This window comes from Drosophila suzukii, chromosome 4 (genome assembly GCF_043229965.1).
Source record: "Drosophila suzukii chromosome 4, CBGP_Dsuzu_IsoJpt1.0, whole genome shotgun sequence".
Lineage (NCBI taxonomy): Eukaryota > Metazoa > Arthropoda > Insecta > Diptera > Drosophilidae > Drosophila > Drosophila suzukii.
Window position 1 is genome coordinate 896,407 of NC_092083.1, and position 21,914 is coordinate 918,320.

At 37.3% G+C, this 21,914-nt stretch overlaps 1 protein-coding gene across 4 annotated transcripts in view; it reads left to right on the top strand.

The window, feature by feature from the left end:
- Sox102F (transcription factor Sox102F) overlaps positions 1-21,694 on the top strand; it is a 73,802-nt gene extending 52,108 nt beyond the window's left edge. For 2 of the 4 annotated variants that reach the window (XM_017088652.4, XM_070997191.1), the window contains 2 exons: positions 13,306-14,232; positions 20,083-21,694. In XM_017088652.4, the coding sequence (XP_016944141.2) occupies positions 13,306-14,232; positions 20,083-20,919 (1,764 nt within the window). In that variant the 3' untranslated portion in view covers positions 20,920-21,694. Of the gene's footprint in view, positions 1-9,396; positions 9,510-9,750; positions 9,904-13,305; positions 14,233-20,082 lie in introns of those variants that run through there. The other 2 variants (XM_017088654.4, XM_017088653.4) reach the window with 2 other exon arrangements.
- The last annotated feature ends 220 nt before the right edge of the window (positions 21,695-21,914 follow it).

The window sequence follows — 21,914 nt, forward strand, 5'->3', positions numbered from 1 at the left end:
TATATACTGGATGTGTCGCTATTTAAAAGAATCTAGTAAAGTATAAAAAACTTCAATACCCTAACATAATGAAACATTCAATTTTGTATTGATTAACTTTTGTCAGGTTTTTTGTCGTTTTTAAAAGATATTCGTCCTTGTTTTCCCGCTTTAATTTTGCGGATCTGTCCGGTTTCTTAAGCTGAGTGTTGGCAGCTCTGTACAGGAATTTTCCTTCAGCGTTCCAAATGATAAATCATTAAAAATCAAAATATCGTTGCCAACAAGTCAAAAAACCTATAGTAGTCTCCTTAAGTACAATACCCATGCGATTCGGCACTACGTGAACTGGTGAGCATGGACCCGTCACGTTCCTCAATGAATAATATTTCAGCTCTGTGGAGAAGCTCCTTTGGCAATACTGCAGTAGGTACTCGAGGTAGAGTACATTTGACGGGGTTAAAGCAATTGTTTGGCGGCAAACAAAACATTTGAACAACAAAACCCATCCCCAGTACCCCCTCCCGAGTTACCCACGCAGCTCTTCCGATGAGCTGGGCTGTAAGAGTATACTTAAGAGCTCGACATTGTGTCGAGTTCGTTTCGCGGCGTTAATGAGGTGCCGGTGTCCGGGTCTGCGGTTTCTCCTAGGATGGGAGCCAGAGGGTTCGTATTGTTGGTGCACGATAAGGGGCGATGCTATGGCTATGATGGTAGCTCAAAACACTTGCTATTTTAATTGGAGCTCAAGCTTTATCTTAATTTTGTATTACTGGAGCTACGGAAACCCACCACCATATGTTCCAAGACTGCAAGCGGCGGGCGAAAGCAAGCTCTTATCAATTAATAAATCGGCTTTAAGGCCCGAAAAGCTTCCAGATCCCCAGATTTCTGTGGACGGAACAGAGCTAACGTAATACCCAAACAATAAATGAGATGAAACAAAACGGAATATACAAATGAAGTACAATTAAATAATGAAAATAAATAAATAAGCAAATAGGTCTGACCATGGTGGGTGGTTGACAATAAGGGAGGCGGATGCGCCTGGCCGAGGGTATTTGAAGCAGAGTGACGGTGAATGTCAAAGTAAACGAATTGAATAAATAAGCAAAGACAACATACGCCCAAAAATCAACAATAAAACTGTACCAACATATACACAACAACACAAAGCGAAACGGAGCGCAAACAAAATAAAATAACGAAATAAAACAATCAGGAAATTGTCCTTTGATCTTTTTCCACCTCCTCCACGCTCAACCCCTGCCTGAGAAAGCGTAATTTTCGACTGGTTTATAGATGCTTTGGAAGCCATAACCAAGTAACAAGACAAACAAATGAAATCGCAAGTACAAATTGCCTAAGTCACATTCGATTATGGTTGGCTCGTTGATACATAAACACGTCTTTAACCTTCGCTAGGAACGTTAATGTAGTATTTAGATATCGACATCTTGCATTGAGGGTCCTTGCCGGGAAAAGTCAATAACGGAGAGAAGGGCACCTTTACGGTCCTATAAAGTGCACATACTCTTGATCACGTTCATTTGTGTAGTTAGTGTAGCCATGTCCAAGCTCAGTTTTAAGCCTATCGCCTTAAGTCATTGAACGAAAATTGCAGTCCGTTTTCTGGTTCGCATTATAAACTAAAAGTATGTTTTAAGCACAGAAAACGCTTACAATTGACATGCGTCACATAATTTGAGATTAGACGTTTTTGCTTTTAACATAAATTGTTTGTTATTAACAAAAGAAAAATTGGCTTTCTACTCAAACTAGTCAACTTACACTAGTAACTTTTCCAAAGACTTTTATACGTATATATACAGTATATACGTCGGAAGAACCGGATCGGACAATGATATCCTCCAATTTCCATCGGATTGATCGGAAACATAAAACAAGAAAGGAAGTTAACTTCGACGAGAAGAAGTTTACATATTCTTAATCAGGATTACCAGCCGAGTAGATCTAGCCCTGTCCGTCTGTCCGTCTGTCCGTATAAGTGCTAGCATGTTGGGAGTAAGCTACCGATTCTTGCGATTTCTTCGAAGCCCATTTTTTTTTCATCGGAGTGCCACGCCCATATTACTCTAAATCTCTATGTCGGCACCCATGTTTAATTAAGACTTTATTAAAGTTTCCTAAGATCTTCAAAAATGATGGCGCAATATACAGTTACTTTATAGGGCTGAAAATGCTTTCTTCTACCTTTTTACATACTTTCCGACGAATCCGGTATAAATATGATCGCAGACCGACATGTTCAATTTCTTAAACTGGCGCAACCTAGCGTTAACATTATTCATTGCCCGTAACTTTTTTAATGAATGGCCAAATTGGAAAAATTTGGTTTATTATTATCAAAACAAAATACCCATTACACTTTCACAAAATTTTTAAAAATGTAGACGCTAGAAAAACTTTAGCATTCTTAGCATTTGTGGCCGATAGATAGGCGCTTCACATTCAAAACAAAACAAAAGCCCCATACATTCAAGAAAAATTGCCTTTCATTTAAGGGAATTTAGGTTAGGTAGAATTAATTAGAATTTACCATTAAAAAAAAACCCCCCGACACTTTTCATATGTTTACCTTTGAAAGCAGAAAAATCACCGTAGAGGCGATAGCAAAAAATGTTTGCTCTTTTACGAGTTCAAAACAACTAACGCTGTCTGAGCATTAACTTTTGTATGTGTATTTGAGGGCCATGGAAGCATTCAAATGGATTTATACAGTCCATATAAGAAACTTCAGATCTACGACTTTTGGAAAAGTAGGTCCATTATATGATTAATGTGTAAAACAAAAACTTCTGCTATCGCATAAAAACACCTCTTATCTTACCTTCAATATACAAAACTTCTCATATCAACTATTGTGACGAAAATAAAATATGTGATCTACTTAATAAATACACTTTCTTGCCTGTGTAGGCAAGAAGATGTGCGAGTTTTATGATGCGTGCCACTAGTTTTTACCCCGTTAAGAGGTGTTTTTATTTGATAGTTTATAGAACCAGAAACGTATTCTTTACTGCGTGTCAAACTTCTGACTTCTGACCCTCTCTGAAAACTAATATTAATCATAACTATTACCTATACATTTGTTTCGCAATCCGCTAAAACAGTCTCATGACAAAAAAAAATCCAATTAAATTTTGGGCTGCCGTTGGTTCTTGTCTCTGCGCGTATACATTTAATGCATTAAATCGAAGAAACATGTAATAGGTGAATAAAATGCAATGTATATTTTTATTTTAGACAGCTGTTTATGGCAGTGTTGTATAGTTTTCACACTTGTTCTGCAATATTGTGAAGTAAAAAAGTGGCCAAAGTCATCAAAATATCCCTGCCGAAACGTTTCGCACAATTTCAACATAAAATTAAGAAGTATTTAAACTAAATGATCTTTTTAGAGAACTCTAGTTAATATTCTTACCAAAGTATAAAGAACGTAATAGAGAATGATACAATCTCCGATCTCTTCTAAACAAATTACTTATATTATTGAATTTCTCGGGCGTTAACAGAGTGGGAAAGAGGGAAATTCAAATCCGTGCAGTTCTTTCCGAAATTACTCTTAAAACTGGTCTGGGAAGTTCGAGTACGTGTGAATATAATTTTTTTAATATTTTAGAATTTGGAAGTACATTTTTTTTAAGTCAGACTGCTTTATCGTATAGCATTAGAAACGGTCGCAGAAAGAATCCCTGTGGACGGCAGTCAACGTAGTGACGAAGCGCACCAGGAGAGTGTGCAAAGGCAACTACTATATATAGCAGCAGAAGTGAAAATCTGCTGTGATGGTCTGATCGTAACTAAGAATTTAGCATACCAAGACTTTACAAAACATTATTGGTTTGGGAGAATGAGCGGTTAAAGAGAGAATTTAGAAAATTTGAGCTTTTGGGGGAGCTGTTCAAAAGTTATTCCAAAAACAACATTTTGGGAAACTTTCCAAAATGAACTTTTGGGTGTATTAAGAAGCTGGAAAACTTTTGTTCTACAACTTTTGAAAAACTCCGCTAGCTTGCCGGGAAATCAAAAAAATAGCTATATTTTAAAGGATTATAGTTTCTAAACAACTAATGCTACAGGTACAGGCCATGACATGTGACATATAGTCACTGAAAAGTAATATAATTTGCTAATCACGCTACCTTTTCTCATTGATGAAAGTAAAAACTTTTTTTTTTTTTTTTTTTTTTAACAGCTTTTTGGATATTTTCTCAAAACTGGTTCAAACCGATTTCTTTTTAAATTTTAAACTATATAGCCCTTAAGATTCTTCAACTTTTGATCTATAACACTTTTTGTCATCAAAAGTGCGCCTTGGAAGATATTGAGCGATACAAAGTGCAATTCGTTTCAGTTTGATTTCTTACATTTCTTGCTTACCTTGAATGCCAAAACTATGCAACATTAATTTGATCAAAAAATATATTGTTAGGTACTCTTTAGTAAAAGGAAAACATTTAAAAGTTTGTCATCCAAAATTAAAGACTAAAACTTTTTTTACAAATTATTTATTAAGACGTAAAATGTGCTACGTTTAATTTCCGATGTCTAAATATACATACTTTATTTAAGCTAGAAAACGGCTTCTATACTTAAATATAGTACGGCATACAGTACGAGTCGATTTGGCCTTGCCAACGGAAATATGTACATATTGATTTTAATGCTATTTCAATAGTTCATACGAGTAAAAGTATTACCGCAAAAGTATAGAACTCCCCTTTTATAATTGAGGTTTTAAACAAAAACTTATACTATCAAACAAAAACACCTCTTAACGAGGTAAGGTGTCGTGAAGATCGCACCTACAACATACAAAAGTTCTGATATACAATAACAACCACTAAAAGAATCCGACTTTCTAAAATGTTTTAATTTGACAAGCTACAATAGAACATAGCTTTGTATGCAAGAAGCTAAAATATTTTGATGAAGCGGGCAGAATAAAAAACATTTTTGAAAGTGTATTAATTTAGCCGGGTGTACAATCATTTTTTGTCACGAAATTGTGTATAAGAACTTTTGCATGTTGAATGTGCGATCGTCACGACCTCGTTAAGAGGTGTTTTTTTTTAAGAAAACAAAAGGAAAACAAGGAAGAACGCTATAGTCGAGTACCTCTTTTATCAGACAGCCGTTACTCAGCTAAAGGGACCAAAGGGAAATGGAGATATGCAAGCAGCAAAGCGAGATTAAAATGCGCCACCTACCGGCGGTAGACCGATTTAAGCGTTATGGGCGTTAGAGTGGGTGTGGCCATTTTTTTTTGGATCAATCGATAGGTATTGACGAGACCAATACATTTCAGTTAAAATTTTTTATCTAGCATGAAAATTGTGGGCGTCACAGGTTTGGACGGTTTGTGGGCGTTAAAGTAGGCGTGGCAAACTTTTTTGAGTCAATCGATAGGTATTGATGAGAGCAATACATTTCAGTTAAAATTTTTATTCTATCATCAAAACTGTAGGAGCCACAGTTGTGGGCGGTTTGTGGGCGTTAGAGTGGGCGTGGCACATTGCTGAAACAAACTTGCGCTGCGAAAGAAGCTCAGGAATCTGCACGCCAAATCTCAATAGCCTAGCTCTTATAGTTTCCGAGATCTCAGCGTTCATCCGGACAGACAGACGGACAAGGCTAAATCGACTCGGCTAGTGATCCTGATCAAGAATATATATACTTTGTGGGGTCGGAAACGCTTCCTTCTGCCTGTTACATACTTTTCGACGAATCTAGTATACCCTTTTACTCTACGAGTAACGGGTTAACGAGAACATAAGCTTTCTGCACACAAAACAAAAGCCAAACGGTTCACTAGTTAAAGTAATACTAGAACTTTAATATTAAATTCAATTTCTATTTTGTATAATGTTAGTGATTGTAAATAAACTAAATGTAGACGCCAAGAAAATAACAATACAGCGGTAGTGCTCTCGACTGCAAACGATTTGATTTTCGTCGCGACCAAAAAGTTTTTTTCTTAAAAAAGTAAGTTGTTTTATCCTCATATAAATTCGTTTAACCAGTTATCAAAGATAATTTTTCAGTCCGAACTAGTCACTCAGCTTCAAACCTATCGCGATGAATCCTTCCCAAGAGTCTTATTAAGCCCTTATTATTATACTCGTAGAGTAAAAGGGTATCCTAGATTCGTCGGAAGGTATGTAACAGGCAGAAGGAAGCGTTTCCGATAGAGGTGCAGAAAACATCGCTTTTCCGATGTTTCAAAAGGTAATCATCAATGTAACATAGATCTGGGAAAATATTAAAGCTAGAATGTTGGGACTTGTCATGCAGATTCTTGGGCTTCCTGCACATCGCAAGTTTTAGTTAGTGATCCCTCTCGTATCTAATCTCCGTGGCAATCGACTATAGCGTTTTCTCTTGCTTTTATTTTAGGACAATCCGAGCCGGATCGGAAAACATTCCATAGCACACATAGGACTGAGATAAAAAAAATTGAAGGAATCGTAAACAAATTATATGTAGAAGCTGAAAAAAAATCTGACAACTACATTAAAGGGAACGATCGGATATTTAATGGGAAAATTATAGGAAAATAATTATAGCTTCGTTATTTTTCACCATTTTCTCTTCTACTCCGGTATATAACATTTTTTATTATTTCAGAATTACGAATTCAATTTTAAAGAAAATCGGACTACTTTATTATATAGCTACATTAGGAAGGGTCGGAAAATAAATGTAAAAAAAAATATATTTCGCGGCGGTAGTAAATTGAAATGGAATTACTTTTTAGTTTTCTTAAAATCAGAAAGCTTTGTATACACAATGCTCCCATATGAACGACATGCAAGGGTATAAAAACTTCGGCCAGCTTCCTTTCTTGTTCTGTAGAAATATTGTCCTAATTTTGAGAAGGAAAACTCACCTTACATTCAGTGCAACCCATCCTAAAATCAGGAAATCGTACTCTGTTCAAGAAAATTCCAGCTAAATTTTACCAAAGCTGCATAGGGTTTGCCTCGCCTTCGCCTTGGTACCCTTTTTTATGGCGATTTTCGAAAAGTCTGGTTTAGGGTGATTTACGGAAAACTCTCGGAATGGCTGTTTTATAATGCTATCGATTACTATTCAACGCCTTTTACAAGAAAATTTAAAGTTTGGTCGAGAAAACGAATTTTGAATTATCGGCTGATAATGTTTATGTTGCAATGTGGAGAGAAAAACGTGCTTTATCATTGGAAATTTTCTGTTATGAATAACCCTAAGTTCGTTGTAAGTTTAACTTTGAATATTGTGACTAGCGAATAAGTTTACATAAAGTTGTACTTAAATTAAATAACAAAATATAATGCCCAACAGACATTATTATACATATATTGGATTTCCACACACATCCGGTCACACACCCCGCCCCTTTCGCCAGCAATTTCGCCTTTATTCTTTAAATGACGGGTAAGTCCCCCAGATCATGTTCGTAATTGTGTCTGCGATAAGGTAACTGCATATAGCAAAGACAGACAATTTCTCACCCCAATCGCACAAATCAATTTTTGGGCGGATAAATAAATTCTCGTGTTCTTACAACATGCATATTTAGGAAAGTGATATTTTGAATTTTTCCACACGTTTCGTATACGTTATGTGATTGGGGGTCAACAATGTGGGCTTGTGCAGTAAATTGTCTTACAAAGTGTGTTCGAGCCACCACCAGGTTGGTGCCTAGCTGGTAGCTACGCCCATGCGTACATGGTCGACGTAGTGGAGACGGTTTAAAAAGCCGAAGGGCAGTGTACATACCCACATGTACTTTGCGAAGTCATGTCCACATAGGCATGTGCTTCCTTTAAACATACTTACGTTACCGGTTTCTGCTATCCGTCCGCCAACCGAATCGCAATGCTGCAATACAATAGCAAATAATTGACGAGACAATTGGCTGAGACAAGCGGAGCAGTAACCACCACTACTTGCGACGTCGCTGCACGAAAAGGGGCGGAGCTTCGGTGTACATATGTACGATTGTGTTGGACAATGCCCTTTCCTTGGCTTTCTTTCCATCGATTTCGGAGTCGAGCAGAAACAAAAAGGTTTTGTTTCTCGGCATTCATGTATTCACTCGACAGCGTGCACGGGTGGGACAGAGACAGCTCTACAGGGAGGGGGTCTGGGGTCTGGGGTCTGGGGCCTGGGGCCTGGGGGTGGGGGATGGAGGCTGGAGGTTGGAGAGCCTGGTCTTCCCTGAGTGAGAGAGAGGCAGGAGAACATTGGTCGAAATACAAGGAGCGAGAGAGACAATTCTCGTAATTCGTGCAACAATATGTATGTGCAGAACAATTGAATCCACGCCCACACACATTTACGGCGATCCCCAACCAACCACTCGGCGAGCAGTTTCGTGACCTCAAAGGGTGGGAGTGCTGATGAAAAGATGGAAAGAGCTGACCTGCCATGCCGTCGGCTTGCGAAGCGAAGAGTAGCAGGAAGAGAAGCAAAGAGCGAAAAGAGAGTGAAATGCGGAGCTGCACAGTGGGTGTGCGAGCGTTATATTTAACTGAAAACTCTAATAAAATTAGCAAAACTAGTCTAGTCGACACACAAATAATTTTCCCAATTCCTTTATTCTTTTTTTTTGTGATCCAATATTGACAAATGTTTCAACCTAGCTGAAGCCCAAACGAGAGAAGGAAGAAGAGAAAGAAGAAGAAATGCGAAATGAGACGAACTCTTGGGGTACTTTCAAAATCTCGTTTATATTATTTATTGTTATAATCAATTATAATGTAAATAACGATGTAATGTACACCCAGAAATGAATCCGTTTGAAACTTTCAAAAATCAAGCCCAAACGGAGTCAAAATGTCCAAAACTTTAGGGTTGGGTTCCGAACGAATGGGGTCATTTTAAGAACATTTCGGCTTAACTTAAGAACAAAATATAAAAAACTATGTTTTTGTACATGATAGATTTTCTGTAGGACCGGTAGAGATGTTCTTAGTTTTCAGGCTTTTGTTTTGTTATTGCTAGAATTTAATGAATTTCTGTTATTTAGCTGACAAAAAATGTGTTTATTATTAGAAGTAGATATAATCATACAAGCATTAGAAATAATATTTTAATAAAGCTCACAATTCACAACCGTCTTCACGCGGACTCGAACCTGTACCACGTGTCAAAGGCGGACGCTCTAGCGTTAATCGGGATCCTAGACCCACGCACATACATGTTTTCATGAACGGTGTTGGTAACTTAAGAACGGCGTTTTCCCCATTTCTGTCGAGTCATTTTTCAGTGACGCGTTCATAGCTTCACCTAAATGTTCTTTTTTCCGGGTGTATGTCTCCGCTTGTAAGCCGTTCCGCCCCACAGTGCGCAACTGCTGCGCCTGAGCGCCGCGAACAGTTGACTGTTCAGCTCCGCCAGCCGCAGAGCCGCAGCCCCAGAAGCAGTCGGATGTTTCAGCTCGCACGTCGTCAGTTTCCCGCGATGGCTCGCCAGGAGCAGTAGAAGCAGCAGACGCCAAGGCGGCGGCGACGAGGGCGAGCGTAAGTGCACAGAGTACGGCAGGTGGAATCGCACTCCCGAGGGGCGAGCAGCACGTTCGTTGGACTTGGATACCCGTCCGAGTGGATAGCCAATGTGTGCCGAACGCCGCCTCTGAGAGCAGCGGCACTGAGCTCCGAGCTCTTGGCACAGCGGCAACCTGGTCGTGTCGGTGGAGGCGTGGGCGGGGGCGGAGGAACGCTGTCGCTTGGCAGTGACGTTTGCGGGTACTGATACCGATACGGATACGCGTCACGCTGCGATTTGCTATTGTGTCGCATCGCCCTGGCCAATCAGGCGCAGACCTTTCGGGCCATCCTCCCTATTTAAATTTTTCAACTGCTCGACAGGACTGACTTGCTTGCTGTAATGGCACAACTCTTGACGATGCGCGAGGTGAGCCACCTGCTGTATTTACCAAGACCCATAGCTAGTGTGGGCGTGTAAGGCAAATAATAGTTTACATTAAAACGGTTGTGAATATATGAACCACTCTGTGCGGTATAAGTGAGTGATGCAGATGCCCACAAAATAGTCATTTTTCAGTGATTACTTGATACTTAAAAATTTAAAAAACGTACAAGTCAATAAACAAAAATACTGTGCTAAAAATGTTTTGTAATGTGTTTCGGTACATTGTTTAAACTACTGAGAGTGATTTATAAGAACTCTCGCGTATTGTAGTTTCTAAGTCAAACTACCTACTGCTGCTTAGCCTACGTGAAGGCTGGTAACGACTTTTGGTAATAAAGCCATTCCTACAAAACCTTCACCAAAACTTTTTTTCAAAACGAGGAAGCACGCCGAAATTTCTATACTCTCGCAGGTCGTTTCCCTGAGAGCATTGTATGTACAGAGCTTTCCGGTTTTTAGGAATCTGAAAACTAATAACAGAAATTTTAGAATGATGTTCCATTTCCAATTACTACCGTATATGTTTACCGAAAACGAAATATAACGTTATATGTTTTTTTTTTTGACTTTAAGGAAATAAGACTTTTGGAAAGGTTTCAGCCCGATAGCTTTAAAACTGCGAGACTAGTTTACGTAGGAACGGACAGACGGAAAGACGGACATTGCAATTATTTATTTCCTCGAAGGTACTGCCATTTCTAGTCACAAGATTTGATATCAGAACTTTGGAACTTACATTTAGCATCACCGGGAACAACAGCTCCAATTTTAATCCGATTTTTCACTTTTACACATTCATCGCTCTTTCTCCACAACCACTTAGAATAAAAAAGGAAGTTTACTTCGTTAAGCCGAAGCATGTATACCCTTGCAGTTATAATTATTAACTTTAAAAATACAAAAAATGATATTCCCAATAGTATACGATAATATGTCAAAAAACACCGAAGCTATAATTTGTTTCATATTATTTTCCCACCAATTTTCCGATCGTTCCTATGGCAGCTATATGATAAAGTCGTCCGATTTTGATAAAATTTAATTCAAAATTCAAAACTAATGAAAAAATTGTATTTCCAAGCTTAGGAGGTTAGATGTTAAAAAACACCAACGATATCATTTTTAAAAATTTTTTATCCGACTATTCCTTTGGGAGCTATAAGATGTAGTGGTCCGATCCGGATGGTTCCGAATTATAAACTACCTGCAAAAGATATAAGACTTTTGGGAAAATTTCAGTCCGATAGCTTTAAAACTGAGAGACCAGCTTGCGTAGAAACGGACGGACAGACGGACATGGCTATATCGACTCGTCTGGTCATGCTGATCAAGAATATATATACTTTATGGGGTCGGAAATCATTATACCCTCTGCAAGGGTACAATTATTAAAGCATTGGTAGCAAATCTTTTTTTTTTGATTCCTTTCGAAATTCGTATCACTCGAACTTGAAGTCGCCTTTGCACAATCTCCTGGTGCGGTTTGCATACTAAGACTTTAAAAGAATCATTCAAAGTGTAATGTGAAAATTTAGAACACTTGATCTGTTGGGGCCGTTGGGGATTAAAGCACAAGTTTATCAGTTAAGTTGTATTCTCACTTAAAATACGCGTGACACCTCCTTTGTTGAAATCGGATGCGCCGTTCAAAAGTAATACGCAATACAAGATTTTGGGGTATTTCTCAAAATAAAATCTTTTTTGTTTGTTAGTTTGCAAAACGTTATTTTAGAGTCCTGAAAATTCTAGACGATACTAAACAGCTTAATATAAGAAACTTTAGTTCTACCACTTTTGGAAAAACTCGCAAGTTTGTCGGGAGAACAGCTATAAATGGCTAAAATCTGTAACTTGTGAACTACTAAAGCTACAGGCTTGTGCTTTATGACCAGATTTTCCAGTTTAGAACATCTAACACTGCCTGAGAGTTGAACTTTTTTTCGTATCCAAACTTTATATTAACGTCCAGAAAATTTTAGGTATTACTAAACAGCTTAATATAAATATCCTTAGTTCAACCACAGAACTCGATAGTTTGGCGGGAAAGCAGCTATAAATAGTTACATGTCTTACACCCGTAACTTGTAAACTACTAAAGCTACAGGCTTGTGCTACATGTCTTTAGAAAGAAGTAGAATAATAATACACTACATACATACCAGAACTTTTGTTTGTTGAAGGTGCGATCGTCGCTAGATTTTTAACTCGTTAAGAGCGGTTTTCCGTTCGATTAGGGTATATATAAAACCAACGATTTTAAATTTGTATGTGAAAGATCGCTTTCAGTTGGTTTTTCAGTATCCATACACAAAAAAATGTTCTTGGTCAATCGGACCGATGCAGGTAGTTCTGTAACTTTTAAATATAGTTATTTCCAATTTAAAATAGTTGTTATATGTATTTGTTTTTGATTTGTATACTGTTTAATAGTTTACGTGATGAATGTATTTTAATATAGCAATATTAAATAGTTAATAAACTGTCAAAAATAGTTATCCTTCCATATCTTCCATCCACATCTTTTATACAAAAGTATGCTACAATAACATTTCAAATATTCCATGATGTGTTATTTATAATTCCCAACTGGGAACTCCACGACTCAAGTCAAACTCCGAAAAGTTAAGACTTTACTTAAAACATATATTCTGTAAAATGTTTAACATACTAGCCGTATGAACGATGAGATCCCGGAAACTACAAGAGCTAAAATGTTGGGTTAAACATGTAGACTCTTCGGCGTCCTGCGCAGTGCAACTTCGCTCTTAAAAACGCTCATGAAGAATTTTTTTAATGTAAAATAGATTTTGTTAATAACATAACAATCGCAATATTTAAAAAAAAAAGTTATTAGTTATACTCGTTACTCGTAGAGTGGAAGGGTATACAAGATTTGTAGGAAAGTATCTATAACGTTTCTTTACACCTTTTGTGTAAAGAAACGTTTCCGACCCTATAAAGTATATATGTTCTTTATCAGGATCACTAGCCGATTGAAACTAGCTATGTCCGTCTGTCCCTCCATCTATATGAACGCTGAGATCTCGGAATCAGCAGTATGAGAAGTAGTTAAAAAGTTATAACAACACAACATATAACAATAACAACATTTTGGGACAAAATAAATCTTGTTCTTGGCATTAATTTTGAACGGAGTCTTGGATATTAACAAATGGGGGACAATTCGATTGTTTTTTCAGTAAGAAATCAACTAGTCTAATAAACTCGGGCATTTATCCCCAATGTCCCCAACAGCACCATTGTTTTAAACAGTTACTCTATACATTTACTTCTATGTCCAGGCCCTGATTTTTTCGCTTCAATATTTTTTAACGTTTGGTGATGCATATTAACAAGAAAGCCATTTATGTTCGCTTCTTTCAGACCCATTACGTTAGCATGACCGACATAGATGCAAGTGCTCAACAGCAACAACACCTCCAAAACGTGCAGAGGTTGCAACACGAAAGCTGCCTTCAGGAGTTGCATAATCAACTAAACAGCCAGTTTGGGACAGCTCGATTTGCGGCACCGAATCCTCACCATCAGCAGCAGGCAGTTTCAATAACTTCCGGAAACTTGGTTCCATTTCTTCCGGCCTTCCTACAACCCCCAATGCCTGCTCAACAACTTTTGCAGCTAATTCCCGGCCATGGGAGTCCCCAAACTGTCGCCCACCACGGTCACCCGTTAAATGAGCCATCCAGCGCACACAAAATGGCTCTAGCTCCTATGTGGTCCACTGCGGCGGTGGCGGCTGCGCACATTCAGGCCGCTCTGGCGGCTGCAGCGGTAGCAGCTGCCAATAATAATAAAAGCAGCAACAATTTTTCTAGCAACAACAACGTACTGCCTTCATCGGCCAGTGTTAATGAGCCATCGAGCGCAGACTCCTCCGCCTCTCTACCACTAATGGAGATCGGAGAAATGAGAAGGGGCGGGAATGGAGGAGCCTGCTTGTCAAGGCCAGAGTCCCCAGCATACGAAAACCCACCTTATTCAATCCTCTCTTATAGCCACAACACACCTCCGGAATCGCCACATGGTCGAACAGCTGAATGTCCCAAGAACTTTCCACCATCGCCGACGGACAATCACAGCATGGCAAGCCTATCCGAAGCCCAAGACTCGGAAATGGATGCTCCATTGAATCTCAGTAAGCCAAAGGGATCGCCCAGTTCTTCGCCGAACAGTTCTTCTCAAAGGGACCACAGCGAAAGCCTTACTCCCGTGGTGTCCAGTCCACCCCTTAGCTGGCATCAAGGACAAAAACATTATGCCGAGATAGAGTCGCCTCTTTTAAAGAGTCATGTGAGTACTATGCTGTCGATACTGCTTTACTCGCTTTGGGAATATTTTTTAAATCAGTTTTATATAACTAAAAAATAAATGGTTATCTCTGTGGACGCCAGTCCATACAGTAAGAGTGTGCGAAAGCGACAACTAGTTATATGTAAATACATTTTAGAGTAAGATATTTTCTAAAATTGTAAGGTAATTTTACCAGAACTGTATATAAGCGTATATATTTAAATCCGTTACTCGTAGAGTAAAAGGGTATACTAGATTCGTTGGAAAGTATGTAACAGGTAGAAAGAAGCGTTTCCGACCCCTCAAACTATATATATTCTTGATCACAATCACTACCCGAGTCTATCTAGTCATGTCCAATTTTCTGTCCGTCCGTATGGACGCTGAGATCTTGGAAACTATAAGAGCTAGAATGTTTGAACTACTCTACGAGTAACGGGAATATTTATGGACAATCTTTTTTATTTCGATTTTTTATTTGTATTTTATTTTTCAAAAACGATTTCGGTTACAACTTTAAACTGTATGACCCTCGAGATTCCTCAACTTTGAAAAACATTGAAATTTGTATGTGCGTATCCAAACGCTAAGGCTTTTAGGAAAGTAGATTAAATAAATGATTGATGTTTAAAACAAACACTTTGATATCAGATAAACAATAGTTCTGATATCAACTTTTGTGACGAAAATGTATTATACGATCTCCTAAAAATACACCCTAATTTTTTTACATTCGGCACGAGCATTGTATAAAATTGGTGGAAGCAGACGATTTAAGAAATATGTATTTATATTAAGTATAAAGTAAAGATCACAAAAATTTTGTACATGTCCTAATTTGAATATTTATAACTAAATAACTGAATTTTACCGTTTAAAATGGGTATCACCATTTATAACGTTATTCAAAATTTATAAATAAGGAAGGAACATGGTAACACAAATATATTTATCAACAAGAACGTAAGAAATGTGTTAGCAAGAAAGGAAGTTAACTTCGGCATGCCAAAGTTAGTATACCCTTCCAGTTATAATAATTAAATTTAAAAGAGATATTCCCAATAGTAGATAATATGTCAAAAAACACCAAAGCTATAATTTTTTCATATTATTTTCCCACCAATTTTCCAATCGTTCCTATGGCAACTGTATGATATAGTCGGCCGATTTTGATAAAATTAAATTCGAAATTCACAACTAATTAAAAAAATGTTATTTCCAGGAGTAGGAGCTTGTATGTTAAAAAAACACCGGAGCTATAATTTGTTTCATGTTATTTTCCCACCAATTTTCCGATCGTTCCTATGGCAGCTATATGATATAGTCGTCCGATTTTGATAAACTTAAATCCGAAATTCAGAACTAAACAAAAAATGTTATTTCCAAGCGTAGGAGTTTATATGTTAAAAAACACCAAAGAAATAGTTTTTTTAGATTTTTTTACCGATAACTATAAGATATAGTTGTCCGATCCGGCTGGTTCCGACTATACTACCTGCAAAAGAAAGAAGACTTTTGGGAAAGTTTCAGTCCGATAGCTTTAAAACTGAGAGACTAGCTTGCGTAGAGACGGACGGACAGACTGACAGACGAACATGGCTAGATCGACTCGTCTAGGATGCTGATTAAGAACATATCTACTTTATGGGGTCGGAAACGTCTCCTGCGTTGCAAACTTCTGACTGAAATCATAATACCATCTGCAAGGGTGTAAAAACGAGAAAGGAAATCCTTGCAGGTCGTTTCCATGGAAGCATTGTATGTACTACACTCAAATTATAATTAACCATAAAGTCAAGGAAATCGCCTTTTTTCTGTCTTCAAGACTTGCTTGCCATACATAAGGGTAATTGGGGTAAAAAAAGAAGTAACACAAAAAATAATTCATTAAAAAATAGAAATGGGACACTGGGGCTCGAACCTGCGTTTCATCAATTTCTAACCAATCGCTTTAACGGTCTGCGCTACGGCTACAGCAGCCCGGCCGCTGACAAGTTATAAAATTCAATATTTCGGTACGACAGATCATGCAAAATCAAACATTTCTGTTTTCCAGAAAATATTTATATTTTTAGAAAATATTTATATTTGTTATCATTGTAGGGTCAGGGTATTAATTTCGATAAAAGGTAATGCAAAACAATTTTATTTCAGCGTTAGCCTTTATATTTTTTAGAAAAGAATTTCTAGATATAAGGACATTTTTTCCTGGTGTAGAGCGATTCTAATTTATGGTAACCAATTACTATATTGAAGTAACGCGTTCTTTTTTCTTGATTTGTAAAAAAATGTCGTTGACTTTAAAAAGAAAAAACTTTAGTGATCCTGATCAAGAATATATATACTTTATGGGGTCGGAAACGCTTCCTTCTGCCTGTTACATACATTCCGACGAATCTAGTATACCCATTTACTCTACGAGTAACGGGTATAATAAGCGTCGAATGACACCTTAAATCCGAGACTTCATTCAAAAGTTATACCAAAAACAAAACTTCAAAATAAAAATTTTGGTTTGCTAGCGCGATGTAAGAAACTTCAACTTACATAGCTATAAAAAGCTAAATTTTAATAGTCCGTAACTTCTGAACTACTACTTGTGCTATGTGTCGCTGAAAAGGAATTTCAAAATACTATGCACGCCTTCTTGGTAATTTTTCTAAATACCATAGTATATTAATTATGTACAAATTCTTTTTAACGATTTTGTTTTGGCTCTAACGAATCCGGTTTAATGTATAGCCTATGCGTTTTCTGCGTTTGACATATAGCACACTGCTGTACAAATAGCACCTTTGCAACTTATTAATCAACAAAAATGGCCTTTCTTATGGTCATGGAATTTTTTTAATTGTGTTAAAACAAGAAAAATTAGTTTTACGACTTTTGGAAAAGCCCGCTGGATTAGCAGAATACAGCTATAAATATATAAAAATAAATTTCAATTTACAAGCATATTAGTTTTGCCAGAAAACGAAATACACCGATTTTGGTATAATATTAGCATTCATTTTGCGAAACCTCCTATGGCAGCTATATGATATCGTAGTCGGATTTGTATCAAATTTTTTTTTCGTAATTCGTAAATATTAAAAAAGCTCTGTGTACCAGAGTAAAAGACTGAATCATCACAAACAACGAACTAAATTATTCGCTTATTTATTATCCGATTTTAAATTGAATTCGAAATTCTGAAATGTTAAGAAACTAATATTCCTAAGAGTAGGAGACAATAAACACACCGAAACTTTAATTAAAAAAAAAATTGTCATTATTTTTTTGGTTGTTCCTATGACAGCTATAAAAAATGTTCATTATTTTTTTTGTTATTCCTTTGACAGCTATAGGATATAGTTGCCCAATCAGGCTCGATCAGACTTATATACTTCCTACAACAAAAAGGACTTTTTGAAAAGTTTCATCCCGATAGCTTTAAAATTTAGAGAATAGTTCGCGTAGAAACGGACAGGCGGATGGGCAGATTTGATTAGTGATGCTGATCAAGAATATATATACTTTTTAAAAAATTTTGTAATAATTTAATTTAATTTAATTATAAAAAAATTGTAAGTATTAATTTAAATGTATTTTGAAAGAAGATGATTCAGAAAAAAAATTCAAGTAACCGAAGGTAATCGGAATACTAAAGATGAAGATATATATGTTCAAACAGAGATTTGAGAGAGAGAGAGTATTTGTTTACCCTTACAGAGCGTATAATGATTTCAGTCAGAGGTTTGCATCGCAGTGAAGGAGACGTTTCCGACCCCATAAAGTATATACATATATTTCTTCCGTCTGTCCGTTTCAGGCAAACAAGTCTCTCAGTTTAAAAGCTATCGTGACGAAACCTTACCAAAAGTCTTGTTTCTATTGTGGTTGTGGTACTTGAAACTGTCCACAGGGACTTTCAAGCCAACTCGCAATTATTATCTAAACATTTAGGGTATTTAATTGCGTTGCAAAAGTGTAAACTTTGTAAGTTTGCCAGACGAGAATTGTGAACGCCCTCTATTTTAAAATATCGTTGCAGGAAATTGACGTACAAAATAACGCCAACTTTTAAATTTTTGTGAAAAGAAGGCTATGATATTTTCTGTCATTAAAACCCAACTTTTCAGTATATTTTTAGTATTTTAGATAAAATTCCTACCCATTATTAACCCCCTATTTCTACACAAGTACAACAGATTTGTATACATAGGCTGGGGTGTTGTAGGCCTTGAAAACTATTTTGTATGGAAATTGTTGTTGGAACTGCTTACACTTTTAAACTTTTCAAACGATTGCAACGCAATTGAATACCCTAATTATATTGTACATGTTTACAAATATCATACAAATTTAAAATATTAGCTTACAATCTTTATCCATGATCTGCGCTATCTCCTCCCAGGTTCTCTTTACACATCAACCAGGCTCCAAGTGGCTTAAGTCCCACAATACTTGACGATCCTCCACAGGTTGGATTGGAGTATTTTTTCTGCAGACTTTCTTCGTGTTTTTTGGGTGTTTCTTTCCATATTTTATTTTTTTCGACACACTTATTGCACGAACACAGCGAAGATTAAATTTCTTATTGTGTGTGCGGCAGCTAACGAGAGTTCATCGAAATTCATTTGGAAAATCAGACACTTTTCCTTAGCTCATCTGAATACTGTGATGAAAAAGGCACCGCTGAAAAACGGCTTTGTTCATAAAACAATACAATTTCAAAATGTGTTATTCAAGTTACTAGATTTTAGGTCAACTTACCGAAGCCTTTGGCAAGGGGAAAGGACTATTACATTAAATGAGAAGGTGAAAAGAGTGCAACAATCAAATGATTTTTCAAAAACTTGTACCTAGCACTTGGCTATTTCCTTTCCTATCCTTTTATGTGATCTCTTCCCCACCCTGACCACTTAAAGACAGATGTCGGCCCATGTGCCTTTCAATTTCACACCATAAGGGTCATTTAAGACGCCACAAATGGTTCAAATGGTATAAGCACATATTCCATAGTATTGACATATGATTGGCCCTGATCCTGAAAATTAAAAATTAAATGAAATGAAAACTTTTTAAAACATTTGTTAGTACTAAAACGATTTTAGGATATAAAATTAACATTATTTCATTAGGAGTGCAGATGGGAAGCTGATTTAGCAAAAAAAACTAACCACACTTAAGTTTAAACGAAAAATTAACAAATATTGACAACACAATTTTGTTCAGGAAAATATGGTCCTTTTGTTTGCTTTTTAATTTTAATAAACTATGTATTAACTAAATTAATAATAAAACCAATGTATTAGATTTTAAAAAATTTAGTCTCACTCTAAATGACCGCATTAGATATTACCATATATCTTAAAGGTGAAAGTACTTAACTACGTTCATCACTGTAGAACTTTTACGAATCCTTTGCAGTTGAAACACAGAAACTTTCACACAGACAGGTGGGCATGCCTAGATCGACTCGGCTAGTAATTCCCCATCAAGAATATAACCGGCCACCCGAAACAGAGAATACTTAGCAAAATGAGAGCTTTAAAGTCAATTAATATGTCTTTGACTTCTTTAAACGTTTTTGTTTCTTGAAGATACTTAACCTAAGCACTGTAACTATTTAAAGGGTGGCAGCCCTACATACGACAACCCGCAAATCACGCTGTTTGTTCTGACGTACACTAAAAGTACGAATAATTGGCACCAATGCTTAGTTTTTGGTGGCCGGTTTCCGGTCGAAAAAGAATCCATCTACCTACATACTTTCCAACGATTGCAAAGTTAGTAGTCGTCAGGTCAAACAAAGATCCGGTGCGTAAACTTCGGAATTTCAAATACCCTTTTTATTTATCTTTCCAGGGGAGAGTATGGAACTCAGCTGTCGTCGGTTCAGGAGGATCACGTGCAACGCGCATGAGTCGCGACTCGGTAAATAGCTGTGGCACAAATTCAGAACGATCTGCTGCACTGGACCCTGAAAGCATCAACACAGGTCAAATTGGCTCTGTACCTCCGTCGCCGTCATCACACCCACTAAGACAAGGCAATGGTCATGGGCATGGACACGGCCATAGCCACGGGCACGGGCACAACAAGCCGCATATAAAAAGACCCATGAATGCGTTCATGGTGTGGGCAAAAGACGAACGAAGAAAGATATTGAAGGCGTGCCCGGATATGCATAATTCGAATATATCGAAAATTCTGGGTGCTCGCTGGAAAGCAATGTCTAATGCCGACAAGCAGCCATATTACGAAGAACAGTCAAGGCTCTCGAAACTTCACATGGAACAGCATCCCGATTATCGCTACAGACCACGACCGAAGCGCACCTGCATCGTGGATGGCAAAAAGATGCGTATTTCCGAGTATAAAGTCCTCATGCGTAATCGGCGGGCTGAGATGAGGCAGCTTTGGTGCCGGACAAGCGGAGTCAGTGGTGGCTCAGGAAGTGCCTGCGTCGATGCCTGTCCAAAGGGACACCCCGGGGGATCAAGTGCTCAAACAGCAGTCGCAGCCGCTGCAGCTGTATACCATTTGCAGGACATGGCATCTGCAGCAGGTTCTACCGTTCACGGGAACGACTGTGGGCACACGCCCCCTCAACAGTTCTTCTACCCGCCAGAAAGCTTATCGCCCTCCGGCTTTTCTTCCGACGAAGGAGAATTGCCATCTCAGCGTGAGCTGGACGATTAAGATGGCGATTACCAAAAGCCAATAACGGGATAGTGACAATTCTGACTAGACGTACTAGTTCGCCGCATTGAAAAGGAGGAAAATAATCAAATATAATCAGCTTTGTAAATACAAAACGGTTAGGATAGTCACTGTTTGATTTAGCTATATAAGTTTCAGTTCAAGTGCCATTACACGCGTATAAATATAGATAATTTGTGAAACCATAGTTACCAAGACATTCGGTCTTGGGAACCTTGCAATTTTTGTGCCATTTACGCACCAATGCTGTAGCCATAGAAATTCAATCCAGTTTAGAAGTACTCAAATAGATAGTATCGTTTAATATTTGTAAAATATACACACTTAATTAGATTCATATGTAAATGTCAAATTTGTATGCGTCCAAATACTCGAACGTAGTGTAATAGAAGCCACTTAAATACATAAGTATGCATATATTCACTTAGTCGTATATTTTAATGATTACTTTCGAGTTAATTATATAAAATGACGTGTGTATATTTAGTAAACACATCGCTATGTTGTTATAATAACTTAATAGTATTCCTATTCCGGCAGTAAGCCGATTTTTCATATTGCTGGTGTTCATTATGCTGGTGATCTTAAATACATATTTTCAAAATAAAATTCACAAAATGTATTGGGTTTGAAAAAAATGTCAAAATGTGCAATCAGTAAAAATATAATTTACAGCTACCCTAATTAATTTTCAACTTTACCAATGCAATCGAATCAAAATGCGCATGCTCTAAAATATAAATTTTAAACTGTTTGGATTGTATTTTATCAGAAAGTGATGGAAAGAGGAACATGTGTGTACATATGAATATAAAAAACTCGAATACGGGTTTGAATGAGTAATAACCCTCTACACACAGGTAGATGTTCATATATACATAGGGTATTTAATTGCGTTGCAAAAGTGTTAGCTTTGAAAGTTTGGCAGACAAGAATTGTGAAAGTTTTTTTTAGGTTTCCTTTTTAGAAAAATA